Here is a 12,943-nt window from a genome sequence, read left to right as displayed (position 1 = left end):
CCCTTTAGGCACTGGAAGGGGCTCTAAGGTCTCCCTGGAGCCTTCTCTTCTCCAGGCTGAACCCCCCAACTCTCCCAGCCTGTCCTCCCAGCAGAGGGGCTCCAGCCCTCACAGCATCTTGATGGCCTCCTCCGGCCCTGCTCCAACAGCTCCGTGTCCTTCTGCTGGTGGGACCCCCCGAGCTGGAGGCAGCACTGCAGGGGGGTCTCCCCAGAGCAGAGCACAGCAGAGGGGCACAATCCCCCCCTCGCCCTGCTGGCCGCACTTCTTCTGATGCAGCCCGGGATGCGCGTGGCTTTCTGGGCTGCGATCGCACATCACCGGCTCATGTTGAGCTTCTCACCCACCAACACCCCCAGGTCCTTCTCCTCAGCGCTGCTCTCCAGCCATTCCCCGCCCAGCCTGGAGTTGTGCATGGGATTGCCCCCACCCACATGCAAGACCTTGCACTTGGCCTGGTTGAACTTCCTGAGGTTTGCACAGGCCCACCTCTCCAGCCTGTCCAGGTCCCTCTGGATGGCATCACTTCCCCTCCAGCAGGTTGGCTGCACCTCACAGCTTGGTGTCATCAGCAAACTTGCTGAGGGTGCACTCAGTCCCACCATCCATGTCGCCGACAAAGATGTTAAATAGTACCAGTCCCAGTGCTGACCTCTGAGGAACACCACTGCTCACTGGTCACCGCTTGGACATGGTGGCAGCTTTACTGGGTTATTGCTGGCTTACTATTGGGTCACTGTTTGCCTCCTATGAGGCTGCTGGTGAGATACAACTGGGAGACTCTCAGTAGCCTTGTGAGGGAGTAGTGAGGTATGATCAAAATGCAGCAGAGATGCTCTCAAGGTCCTACCAGGATGGTACGGAGATGCTCTCAGGGGTTTACTAAAACGCTGCTGGGGTACTCTGCACCAAAGCCCGCTCAGGGTGGCACTCGGATGCTGTCAGGATAGTGTCTGGATGCTACTGGGATACTACGAGAGCGCTACTGAGGTACCATCAGGGCACTACCTGGATGCTGTCAGGACACTACTAAGATACTTCCAGCATCGTTCCAGGGTTGGTACGGAGATGCTGTTATGAAGGTACCACCGGGGCAGTGCTAACACACCATCAGGGTACTCACGGGTTACTACAACGGATGCGGTTCAGATGCTTTTGGGATGGGAACATGGCACTAACGCAATACCTGGATGTTTCATCGCGCTACCGAGGTACTATCAGGGCACTGCTACGACAGTAGTAGCGTACAACACTGTTAGCTTCTTGTCAGGACACTACCGTGACACTGTCAGGGCGCTGTTAGGATAACACTAGGATGCTACTGGTGTAGTATCGGGCTACGACTACTTGGGCCAGTCCACCACGAGGGCAGCGCTGAGCTGTTCGGAAGCTGCTACCAGCAGTGTAGCACAAAGGGACTACCAGGACACTGCTAAGACGTTATCAGGATACAGCCTGGATACTCCGGAGATACCACTGAGATAATTCCACAGTACCATCGAGGCACTCCTAAGATGGCCATTACTGGGAAACTACTAAGATAGTATCAGGATATTATCACAACGCTGCTCAGGTGCTGTCGGGACAGTACTCGTTTCTCAGTAGGACGCTGTCAGGATGCTCGTAGCATACCAGTAGGATTCTTCTGAGATGCTACAAGGGCACTAGAAAAGATCGTGGTGAGATACTTCTGCGCTACTATCAGGGCAACACTCGGACTTTTGGGATACTGTCAGCACGTTACCAGTATGATATTTTCAGACCACAACTAAGATATAGTATACGGATACTACTAAGATACTACCAGTTCAGGAAAAAAGTTACTGTTATGATACTTTTTATATACTATCAGGGTACCACTAAGGTACTTCTGGGCCACTATCAACACTTTCTTGCTACTAGTGAAGTACTACCAGTATAGTGTCGGGATATTTGGCTGCATCATCGGAAGCGTGGCCAGCAGGTCAAAGGAGGTAACTCTGCCCCTCTGCTCCACTCTGGTGAGACCCCACCTGGAGTACCGCATCCAGCTCTGGAGTCCCCAACATAAGAAGGACATGGACCTGCTGGAGCACATCCAGAGGAGGGCCACGAGGATGATCCGAGGGCTGGAGCACCTCTGCTGTGAGGAGAGGCTGAGAGAGTTGGGGGTGTTCAGCCTGGAGAAGAGAAGGCTCCGGGGAGATCTTATTGCGGCCTTCCACTACCTAAAGGGGACCTACAGGAGAGCTGGGGAGGGACTTTTCAGTAGGGCATGTAGTGACAGGACGAGGGGGAATGGCTTCAAACTGGGAGAGGGCAGGTTTAGATTAAACATTAGGAAGAAGTTGTTCCCTTTGCGGGTGGTGAGACACTGGAACAGGTTGCCCAGAGAGGTTGTTGAGGCCCCATCCCTGGAGGTGTTCAAGGCCAGGTTGGACGTGGCCTTGGGCAACCTGGTCTGGTGGGAGGTGTCCCTGCCCATGGCAGGGGGGGTGGAACTTGATGATCCTCAAGGTCCTTTCCAACCCTAACCATTCTATGATTCTGTGCTTCTATATCAGCATATTTTTATGAAGACAGTCCTAAGATGCTGTTGGGGTGCTACCAGGGTACTACAGAGACACTGTTGGTGGTGTAAAAGCCCTGGTGGTGTAAGCTGTGAGTAGCGCGGTGCCTCACGGGCACCCTCTCCCCGCAGCTAAGGCGGCACATCGGCGTTGAGGAGGATGGAGGCGCCCCTGGTAAGCCTGGAGGAGGAGTTCGAGGAGGGGCCCGGGGACGATGGGGGGACCCCCTTACGTACTGCAGACCCGGCGCTGGCCGAGCTGGAGAGCTTCTCGGCCGAGATGATGAGCTTCAAGTCGATGGAGGACCTGGTGCAGGAGTTCGACGAGAAGCTCACCGTCTGCTTCCGCAACTACGACGCTGCCACTGAAGGTCTGGCCCCCGTGCGGGGGCATCTCCAGGCGCAGGAGGAGGAGGAGCGCCTCCAGGATGAGGAGTGAGTAAGGCCCCCCCTGGTCCTGAGGACACGTGCTTCCTCGCACACCTGTGAAATCCACACCCCCCCTCAACGCAAACGGGCTCCCGGCATGGCGGCACGGTCATGCACCATGTCAGGAAGAGCGCTGTAGTATCCTATGAGTATGGACTCCATCGGGGTCTGCATGTCGCACGCTAGCGAGGTCCACCCCACATGCAACTCGGCCCCCTGTGTCGCGGCATGGTCGTGCAGCAGTGCGGAGTAGCTGTGTAGGATCCTATGAGTAGCTATATAGGATCCTATGAGTAGGCCACCCTTGGGCCCGCATGTCCACTTGCATGGTCACGACATACACCCCGTCCCGTGGCATGCAGACCAGTCCTACCCCATTGCAGCCTGGTTGAGTAGCACATCACAGTAGCAGTGTAGTATCCTATGAGTAACGTCCCTCTGGGGCCAGCTGGACCTCTTTGCATGCTTGCAAGATCTACACCACATGCAGATCAGCTCCTTGTGCTGTGGCGTGATCATGCAGGACCTTGGAGCAGCTGTGTGGAAACCTTGGAGTAGCAGTGTAGGATCCTTGGAGTAGCTGTGTGGAAACCTTGGAGTAGCAGTGTGGGATCCTTGGAGTAGCTGTGTGGGGTCCTTGGAGTAACTGTGTGGGAACCTTGGAGTAGCTGTGTGGGATCCTTGGAGTAGCTCTGTAGGATCCTTGGAGTAGCAGCGTAGGTTCCTTGGAGTAGCTGTGTAGCATCCTTGTAGTAGCTGTGTGGGTTTCTTGGAGTAGCAGTGTAGGATCCTTGGAGTAGCTGTGTAGGTTCCTTGGAGTGGCTGTGTGGGAACCTTGGAGTAGCTGTGTGGGAACCTTGGAGTAGCAGTGTAGGTTCCTTGAAGTAGCTGTGTGGGGTCCTTGGAGTAACTGTGTGGGAACCTTGGAGTAGCTGTGTGGGAACCTTGGAGTAGCAGTGTAGGTTCCTTGAAGTAGCTGTGTGGGGTCCTTGGAGTAACTGTGTGGGAACCTTGGAGTAGCTGTGTGGGAACCTTGGAGTAGCAGTGTAGGTTCCTTGAAGTAGCTGTGTGGGGTCCTTGGAGTAACTGTGTGGGAACCTTGGAGTAGCTGTGTGGGAACCTTGGAGTAGCAGTGTAGGTTCCTTGAAGTACCTGTGTGGGGTCCTTGGAGTAGTTGTGTGGGAACCTTGGAGTAGCAGTGTAGGTTCCTTGGAGGAGCTTTGTGCGTTCCTTGGAGTAGCTGTGTGGGAACTTTGGAGTAGCTGTGTGGGATCCTTGGAGTAGCAGTGTAGGTTCCTTGGAGTAGCTGTATAGCATCCTTGTAGTAGCTGTGTGGGTTCCTTGTAGTAGCTGTGTGGGAACCTTATAGTAGCAGTGTGGGCTCCTTGGAATAGCAGTGTAGGATCCTTGGAGTAGCTGTGTGGGGTCCTTGGAGTAACTGTGTGGGAACCTTGGAGTAGCTGTGTGGGGTCCTTGGAGTAACTGTGTGGGAACCTTGGAGTAGCTGTGTGGGGTCCTTGGAGTAACTGTGTGGGAACCTTGGAGTAGCTGTGTGGGGTCCTTGGAGTAACTGTGTGGGAACCTTGGAGTAGCTGTGTGGGGTCCTTGGAGTAACTGTGTGGGAACCTTGGAGTAGCAGTGTAGGTTCCTTGGAGTAGCTGTGTGGGATCCTGTGAGGAGGCACAGCGGACGCCCCGTGTGGCGTTGCGGGGGGTGACGGGAGGCCCAGTCTACGTGAGGAGAGCACCTGGCCGGGGACGGGGGCAGAGTAAACCGTGAGTAAGGTGTGAGTAGAGCTCAGCCTCCTGCTTGCAACGTGCACGCTGTGCGCCAAGCCAGGGGGCAGCCCGTTTGGGGCAAAATCCCCCCAACCCTGCCACTGTATAGTGGCGTTTGCATTAAAATCTAAATTTTCATCAAAAACCTTTTGTTGTGTTGAAAACCCCATTTTTTTTTTATTTTTTTTATTTTTTTGGCCAAATTAGTGTATTTTTTTCCAGGGGTGTTTATACATTGACACCTTCCGAATGGATTTTTTTGGTGTGTTTCATTGGGATTATCCCCCCAGCTGCAATTCCGAATACTCCTTTTTCACCATGCAAAGTGGTCGTTTTCAACCCAAAAGCCCCCAAATCTGTTTATTTTTGGTTTGTGGTTTTATTGGTTGTTTTTTGTTGTTTTTTTTTTTACGAAAAGCCGAATTGCTTTTCGTAATTGGCCAAACTGACGGTTTTTCAGAGAAAAATGCATTTTGGCCTGGTGCCGGCAGCGCCGCGCTGTCGCCGGCAGCCGGCTCGCGGCGCCGCTTTGTGCTGCTTATTGTGTCTTTTTGGGTCACTTTGGGCAAAACATGGGTACCTTTGGGCAAAAAGGGGCTTTTTTTTTTTTTTTTTTTTCCTCCTTCTTGAATGAGCCCTCTGTGCACAGGCGGGGGGATGGGCTGGGGCCTTAAAAGCGCTGTATTTCACTAATTATTAACCAATTCTTGCCATAATTAACCCAGAAATGTGCTGCCTGACCCTGCAGGGCACTGGCCCTTTAAGAGCGGAAAAAAAGCGCAAATTTGGGGGGATAATAATTTTTTTTCCTTATTTGCTGCGGTTTTGGCAAAAATAGGAATATAGAGGGGTTTTGACATAGGCATTTTTGCGCGTTAATTTGTGAAATATGTGATTGAGGGAGGAATTAAGATCAGGTGAGGAGGGAGACGAGATAAATACTCAAAAATCAGCAGTTTTGGGGCAGGCGGTTTTGGGGTGATTTAGGGCAAATTGGGATGTGTATGGACCGTGTCGGACTAAAAATGCCATTTTTGCTGGGAAAATGGGTGAATTTGCCATAACTGGGGAGAAATTTTCTAATCTCTTTTTGTGCCTTTTTCCCCGGTTTTGACCTTTTTCCCCATTTTTGGCCTGTCCCCCCATTTTTGGCCCTTTTCCCTATTTTTTTCCCCTTTTTCCCAAGGGCGCCACTGTTCAGCTCTTTTCTCCCATTTTCCCCTTTTTTTTCTTCTTTCTCCCCCTTTTCTCCACTTTTCCCCCTTTTCCCCATTTTCCCCCTCATTCCCTCTTTTTTCTTACATTTTCTGTTTTCCCCCATTTCCCCCATTTTTTCCTTTTCCCCTCTTTTACCTTTTCCTCCTTTCCCTATTCCCAATTTTCTTGTCTTTCCTTTCTCCCCTTTTTCCCCATTTCCCCCTTTTCCTTCTTTTCCCACTTTCTCATTTTTTCCTTCCATTTCCCCTCTTCTACCCCCGTTTTCCCTTCCCCCACTTTTCCCCATTTTCCCCCTTTTTGCCCTTTTTCCCATTTTCTCCTTCTTTACCCCCTTTTTCTCCTCTTTTTTCCTGTTTTCCCCCTTTTTTTTCCCTACCCCCTTTCCCCTGCTTTTTTCCCCTTTCCCCCTTTTTTTCCTTTTCCCCTCTTCTCTCACATTTTTTCATATTTTTTCACATTTTTCACTTTTTTCACATTTTTTCCCTTCCCCCCCCCCTTTTCCCCCTATTTTCCACCTTTTGCCCCTCTTTTTCTCCCTATTCTCTCTCCTCTCCCCCATGCACCTTTTTTGGGGTAAAATAAGGCAAAATTGATCCAGCCCTGCGGGTGAGATTCAGCCACCCCTAATAGTGGCACAGAGGAGGGGGGTTTAGGGGGGTTCAGGGCCGTTTTGGGGTGTTTTGGTGCATTTTAGGGTATCGGGGTCATGGTTTGGGGTGGTTTCAGGCAATTTTGGGCTGTTTCAGGGCAATTTTGGGGGTTGTTTCCAGGTGTTTCAGGGCTGTGTTTTGGGGCAGCATTTCAGGGTATTCTGGGAGGTTTTGGGGAGTTTTGGGGGTCTCAGGGAATCACAGCTGGTTTTGGGGGTGTTTCTGGGTGGTTTGGGCGGTATTTCATTTGGGGATGTTCCAGGGCCATATTTTGGGGTGTTTCGGGGCAGTTTTGGGGTGTTTCAGGGCTGTTTCAAGGTGACATTTTGGGGCATTTCTGGGTGGATTTTTGGGGTGCTGTGACTGCATTTTGGGGTATTTCGGCATGTTCCAGGGCAGCATTTTGGGGAGTTTTGAGGCATTTTTGGTGTCGCAGAAGCGTTTTGGGGTGTCAGACAGTTGGGGGTTGTTTTGGAGCATCGAGGTGGCATTTTGGGATGTTTCTTTGGGGTATGAGGGCAGCTTTTTGAGGCATTTTAAGGTGTTTCTGGGCAATGTTTGAGGACAGCATTTTGGAGTCTTTCCCAGCGGCATTTTGGGGTATTTTGGGATGTCAGGGCAGTATTTTGGAGCTTTTTGGAGTGGTGTTTTGGGGACAGAATTTTGAGATGTTTCGGTCAGTGTTTTGGGGCATTTTGGAGCATTTTGGGCAGTGTTTCAGGATGTCATTTTGGGGGTATTTCTTGGTGTTCAAAGTTGCCATTTTAGGATGTTTTGGGGCATTTCAGTTTGGTTTTTTTTTTAGGGGGGCGGTGGTTTGGAGCATTTCAGGGTGGCATTTTGGAGCATTGTGACTTTTGGGGCCATTTTGGAGGTGTTTCAGGGTGGCATTTTGGGGCATTTTAGGGCATTTTGGGCCTTTGGGACCTTTCGGGGGCATTTTAGGGTGTTCCAGAGGAGCATTTTGAGGTGTTTTGGGGCCTCTCAGAGCATCTTGGGCCTTTGGGGCAGTGTTTTAGGATGACGTTTTGGGGTGTTTCTGGAGCTTTGACAGCATTTTTGGGATGTTTTGGGGCATTTCAGGGCATCATGGTGATGTTTTGGGGTGGTATTTCGAAGCATTTCAGGGTGGTCTTTTGGGGCACCTGAGGACGTGTTGGGACATTACAGTGGCCTTTTTGGGGGTATTTTGATGGCAACGGTTCAAAATGACATTTGGGGCCATCTCAACTGCTGGGGCAGCATTTTGGGGTACATCGGGGTATTTCAGGGCAGTATTTCATGATGGTATTTTGAGAAGCTGTGGGGTCTTCTAGGGCAGCATTTGGGGTCTTCTAGGGCAGCGTTTGGGGTCTTCTAGGGCAGCGTTTGGGGTGTTTTGGGATATTTCAGGCATCTCAGTGGTGGTGTGGGATTTTCCCAGGCGGTATTTGGGAACGCTTTGGGGTGTTTCTAGGGCTGCCTTTCGGGGTGCTTTGAGGCATTTCGGCACGCCGTTTTGGGATGGCTTTCTGGGAGGCAACTTTTTGGGATCGCCGCTCACCACCCACCTCCCTGCAGGGTCTGGGATGCTCTCACCGATGGCTTCGCCCCACGGGGCTCCCCCCGGCCCTGGCTGCTCCCCGGCCCCCCCTCCTTGGCTCCCCAAACCCTCCCCTGTCCCCGCATGACCCTCCCGGCAACGCTTGACGGCTGTCAATCGCCCCCAAGGCTCAGCGACCATCAGGGCACTGCAGACTACCCAAAAATGGTATTTTTGGGGTGCCGCAGCACCGCCACAGCGGGTGTCCGCATTTTAGGGTGAAATCACAGGGAAACAGGCAAGACGAAGCGTTTGGTTTGGCGACCTTGGTCTTTGCCAGTTTGCCCCCAAGCCACGGGTAAGGTGGTGTATTTTTTGGGTGGTAGAAAAGAGTGTTTTCGTCATTGAAGTGAGTTGAATACGTGAATAGTTGCGCTGGGGTTGGGGGAGGGCTGCAAAGATGGCCCCAAATCCACTGAATTTAACCCATTTGGATGTTACACAACGTGTCGCTGAAGGGGGAAGAGAAGGTAAATTCCTTGGGTGAAATAGACTGTGAAAGGTGGTAAAAAAGAAGATGCCTCCCCATCCAACGTCTCCATCCGTCACCTCCCCATCCAGCGTTCCCCTCTGACATCTCCCCATCTAACGTCCCCATCCAACGTCTCCACCTGACCTCGTCCCCATTCAGCTTCACCATCCCCAGCCAACATCCCCTTCATGTCCATCCAGCATCTCCAACGCATCCCCGTCCAGTGTCACCACCCAGTAATTCAAACATCTCTCTATCCAACATCTGCATCCAACATCTCCATCCAGTGTACCTGTGCTTCTCCCTGTCCAATTTCCCAGTCCAGTTTCTCCATCCAGCAACTCTCCATCCAGTGTCTCACATCCAGCATCTCTGTCTTCTTGCAACACCTCCCCATCCAATGCTTGCCTGTTGATCGTCTCCCTCTCCAATGTCTCCATCCAGCATCCCTATCCAAAGTCCCATCCAACATCCCTGTCCAACATTTCCCCATCCAACATCTCCATCCATCTCTATCCAGTGTCCCTATCCAATGTTCCCAACCAAAGTTTCCATCCAACGTCTCCACCCAATGCCTTCATCCAACATCTCCCCATCCAATTTCTCCCTGTCCAACGTCCCCACCTGATGTCTCCATCCGATGTCTCCCCATGCAACCCCCCACCATCATGCGTGTCCCCCCCGAGCTGTGGTTCCCTGGTGGCTCTCCCTGTGCCAGGGCCAGTGCCACGTCTGTGTCCGTGCTGGGACCATGCCTGTGCCGGGCCGTGCCTGCGGTGCCACCAAGGCCGCCCAGCCTGTGTCTCCTGCAGCTCTGCGAGAAGGAGGAGGAGGAGGAGGAGCTCACTGAGAGGAGTGAGCAAGACTCGGGCATCAACGAGGAGCCACTGTTGACAGCTGAGCAGGTACCCCTGACCCCGTGGGCACCTGAGCGCCTGTGTGTCCCCAAAAAGCCAGGATTTAGCCCCCCGGCATGGCCTCAGCCCACCCCAGCCCCATGGCCATGTGGTGAAAGCGCAAAAAAAAAAAGGCTAAATCCCGTGATCTTGGGATGCGGGCTGCAGGGCATGGGATGCAGATGTGGACGTAGACAGAGGTGCGGGTTGTGGGTGCCGGTGTGGGATTTGGGAGCAGATGGAGACGTGGGATGCGGGTGCTGGGTGCAAAGTGGGCTGAAGAGCCCCAGTGCTGGTGGGGCAGAGGCAGGATGCAGATGTGGGATGCGGGATGCAGATGTGGGGAAGGGGATGTGGATGCAGATGCAGGGTGTGGGTGAGGGCGCAGGTGCAAGTATGGGATCCAGGTGGATGATGCAGCATGAAAGGAGCGGGATGCAGCCATAGATGCAGGATGCAGATGTGGATGTAGATGCAGGTCCGGGGTGTGATTGCCCGTGGCGGTGTGGGATTTGGATGCATCTCCATCCGTCACCTCCCCATCCAGCGTTCCCCTCTGACATCTCCCCATCTAACGTCCCCATCCAACGTCTCCACCTGACCTCGTCCCCATTCAGCTTCACCATCCCCAGCCAACATCCCCTTCATGTCCATCCAGCATCTCCAACGCATCCCCATCCAGTGTCACCACCCAGTAATTCAAAGGCAGATGGGAACGTGGGGCGCGGATGCAGGGCGCAGCGTACAGATGGATGCAGATGCAGGTGGAGATGCAGGGTGAAGGGAGCAGGATGCAGGTGGAGGATGAAGGGGAAGATGGAGGATGGAGGATGCAGGTGGAGGACGAAGGATGCAGGTTGCAGATGTGGGTGCAGGACAGGGACGCAGTGTGCAGCTGTAGGATGTAGCTGTGGGCTGCAGGGTGGAGATGCAAGATGGAGGTGCAGATGGAGGACACTGGTGCCCTGCAGGTCATCGAGGAGCTGGAGGAGCTGATGCAGAGTTCGCCTGACCCCGAGGCCGACCCTGAGGGTGATGAGGATGAGGAAGAGGAGGAGGAGGAAACTGAGGCCGACGCTGAAGGCGACGGCAGTGGCGGGGGCACGGAGCCCATCCTTCTGCAGGAGCTGCGTGCTTTCTCCCCTGCCTTCAACAACAACTGCTCCCATGAAGGTATGGCCACCAAAACCCAGGCCAGGCACTCTTTGGGGACAATTCCGACCAAATCGGACCGTTGAGTCTCTCCAGGCTCGGGGCTGGCTTGCGCCGGTGCTTACACGCTGTTTGGCCAGGAGAGGGCTCTTGCCAAAAAAAATTAAGCCCAGGTGGATGTTGCTTTTAGCGTTGCTTCAAAGGCACCCGGGGCTCGGCCAAGCGCGCCAACGCGTTTTGCGAAATGCCCCGTGCCCCAACCCTTGCACTCGCCGCGTGTTGCCGAACGCCTGGCGCCTCTCCCCGAACCACTCGGCATTTTCTAACACCCGCTGGCGCCTGCCGCCGGATGCGCCGCGCGCTGCACCTCTCCCCTGATGGCACAGTGCATTTCGTTTACTGCGCCGTGGGCGTCGCTAATCGCAGCAGGCGCTGCTCTCGTTGCTCTGGGCGCGTCGCTTACGGCGCCGGGCATTTCGGTAGTTGCAGAATGTATTTATTTATTGGTGGTCCAATAAATGCACCCTGCATCTCGTTCATCACGGGATGCGTTTTAACGGTTTCGGTGTGCATTTCACTAATTGCACTGTGCAGTTCATTAATTGCCCTGGGAATTTTACCAAACGTAGCGTGTGTTCACTTGCAGCATGCATGTCACTAATTGCACAGGCGTATCGCTAATTCCCCTGGACGTGCCAGTAATCGCACTGTGCATATCACTAATTTGCATTGAGCACGTACCTAATTGCAGCCTGCACGTCACTAATTGCAGCCTGCATGTCACTAATTGCACAGGCGTATCGCTAATTCCCCTGGACGTGCCAGTAATCGCACTGTGCATATCACTAATTTGCATTGAGCACGTACCTAATTGCAGCCTGCACGTCACTAATTGCAGCCTGCATACCACTAATTGCAACCTGCGTACCACTCATTGCACCAGGCATGTTACTGGTTGCATCAGGTGGAGTCATGCGCACTGATTGCTCCAGGCATGTCGCTAATTCTTTCAGGTGTTATGCTAATTGCACCAGGCGTCAGACGCATCACTAATTGCACCGTGCACTTTACTAATTGCAGTAGGCATGCCACTAATTGCACCGGCTGTATCCATAGTCGCTCTGTGCGTTGCACTTACTGCGCTGGGCATTGCATTCAGAGCACCGGGCAGCACGCTAATTGCCCGCTGTGTCTTAATAATTGCAGCGTGCAGCTCGCTAATTACGTAACGCAGTTTTGCAAACTTCGGTGTGCATTTCACTAATTGCACCATCCATTTCACTTATTGCACCGGGCATTTCACTAATTGCACCACGGATATAGCTAATTGCACTGTGCCTTTCACTAATTGCACGGGGCATTTCACCAATTGCATTGTGCATTTCATTTATTGCATCATTCATTTCACTTATTACACCGGGCGTTTCACTAATTGCACCGGGCGTATGGCTAATTGCACTGTGCCTTTCACTAATTGCACTGTGCCTTTCACTAATTGCATTCTGCATTTCATTTATTGCACCATTCATTTCACTTATTACACCGGGCATTTCCCATGCGTATGCATAATTGCACCGTGCATATGACTAATTGTACTGTGCCTTTCACTAATTGCAGGGGGCATTTCATTAATTGCATTGTGCGTTTGATTTATTGCACCATTCATTTCACTTATTACACCGGGCATTTCACTAATTGCACCGGGCGTATGACTAATTGCACTGGGCCTTTCACTAATTGCATTGTGCATTTCACTTATTGCACCATTCATTTCACTAATTGCACCGGGCGTTTCACTAATTGCACCGGGCTTATGATTAATTGTACTGTGCATTTCACTAATTGCACCGGGCGTATAACTAATTGCACTGTGCCTTTCGCTAATTGCACTGTGCCTTTCACTAATTGCATTGTGCATTTCACTTATTGCACCATTCATTTCACTTATTACACCGGGCATTTCACTAATTGCACCGGGCGTATGACTAATTGCACTGTGCCTTCCACTAATTGCACGGGGCATTTCACTAATTGCGTTGCGCATTTCATTTACTGCACCACCCATTTCACTTATTACACCGGGCGTTTCGCTAATTGCCCCGGCCATCGCATTTATTGCCCCGGGCGTTGCACTTGTAGCACCGGGCATCTCATTTAGGCTATTAATCGCCCCGCGCGTCTTAATAATGGCACCGTCCGCCTCTGCCGGCGGCGCGGT

The 12,943-nt window shown here is 52.5% G+C and overlaps 1 protein-coding gene across 1 annotated transcript in view; it reads left to right on the top strand.

Annotated features, from left to right (window-relative positions):
- The first annotated feature begins 2,684 nt into the window (after positions 1-2,684).
- FEZ1 (fasciculation and elongation protein zeta 1 (zygin I)) overlaps positions 2,685-12,943 on the top strand; it is a 30,873-nt gene continuing 20,614 nt past the window's right edge. The window contains exons 1-4 of the mRNA XM_009880759.1: positions 2,685-2,983; positions 8,184-8,373; positions 9,490-9,582; positions 10,545-10,766. Of these exons, the coding sequence (XP_009879061.1) occupies positions 2,709-2,983; positions 8,184-8,373; positions 9,490-9,582; positions 10,545-10,766 (780 nt within the window). The 5' untranslated portion in view covers positions 2,685-2,708. The remainder of the gene's footprint in view (positions 2,984-8,183; positions 8,374-9,489; positions 9,583-10,544; positions 10,767-12,943) is intronic.

The sequence above is a fragment of the Charadrius vociferus genome, unplaced genomic scaffold, assembly GCF_000708025.1.
Source record: "Charadrius vociferus isolate BGI_N301 unplaced genomic scaffold, ASM70802v2 scaffold943, whole genome shotgun sequence".
Classification (NCBI taxonomy): domain Eukaryota; kingdom Metazoa; phylum Chordata; class Aves; order Charadriiformes; family Charadriidae; genus Charadrius; species Charadrius vociferus.
This window is presented reverse-complemented; position numbering and strand designations above follow the sequence as displayed.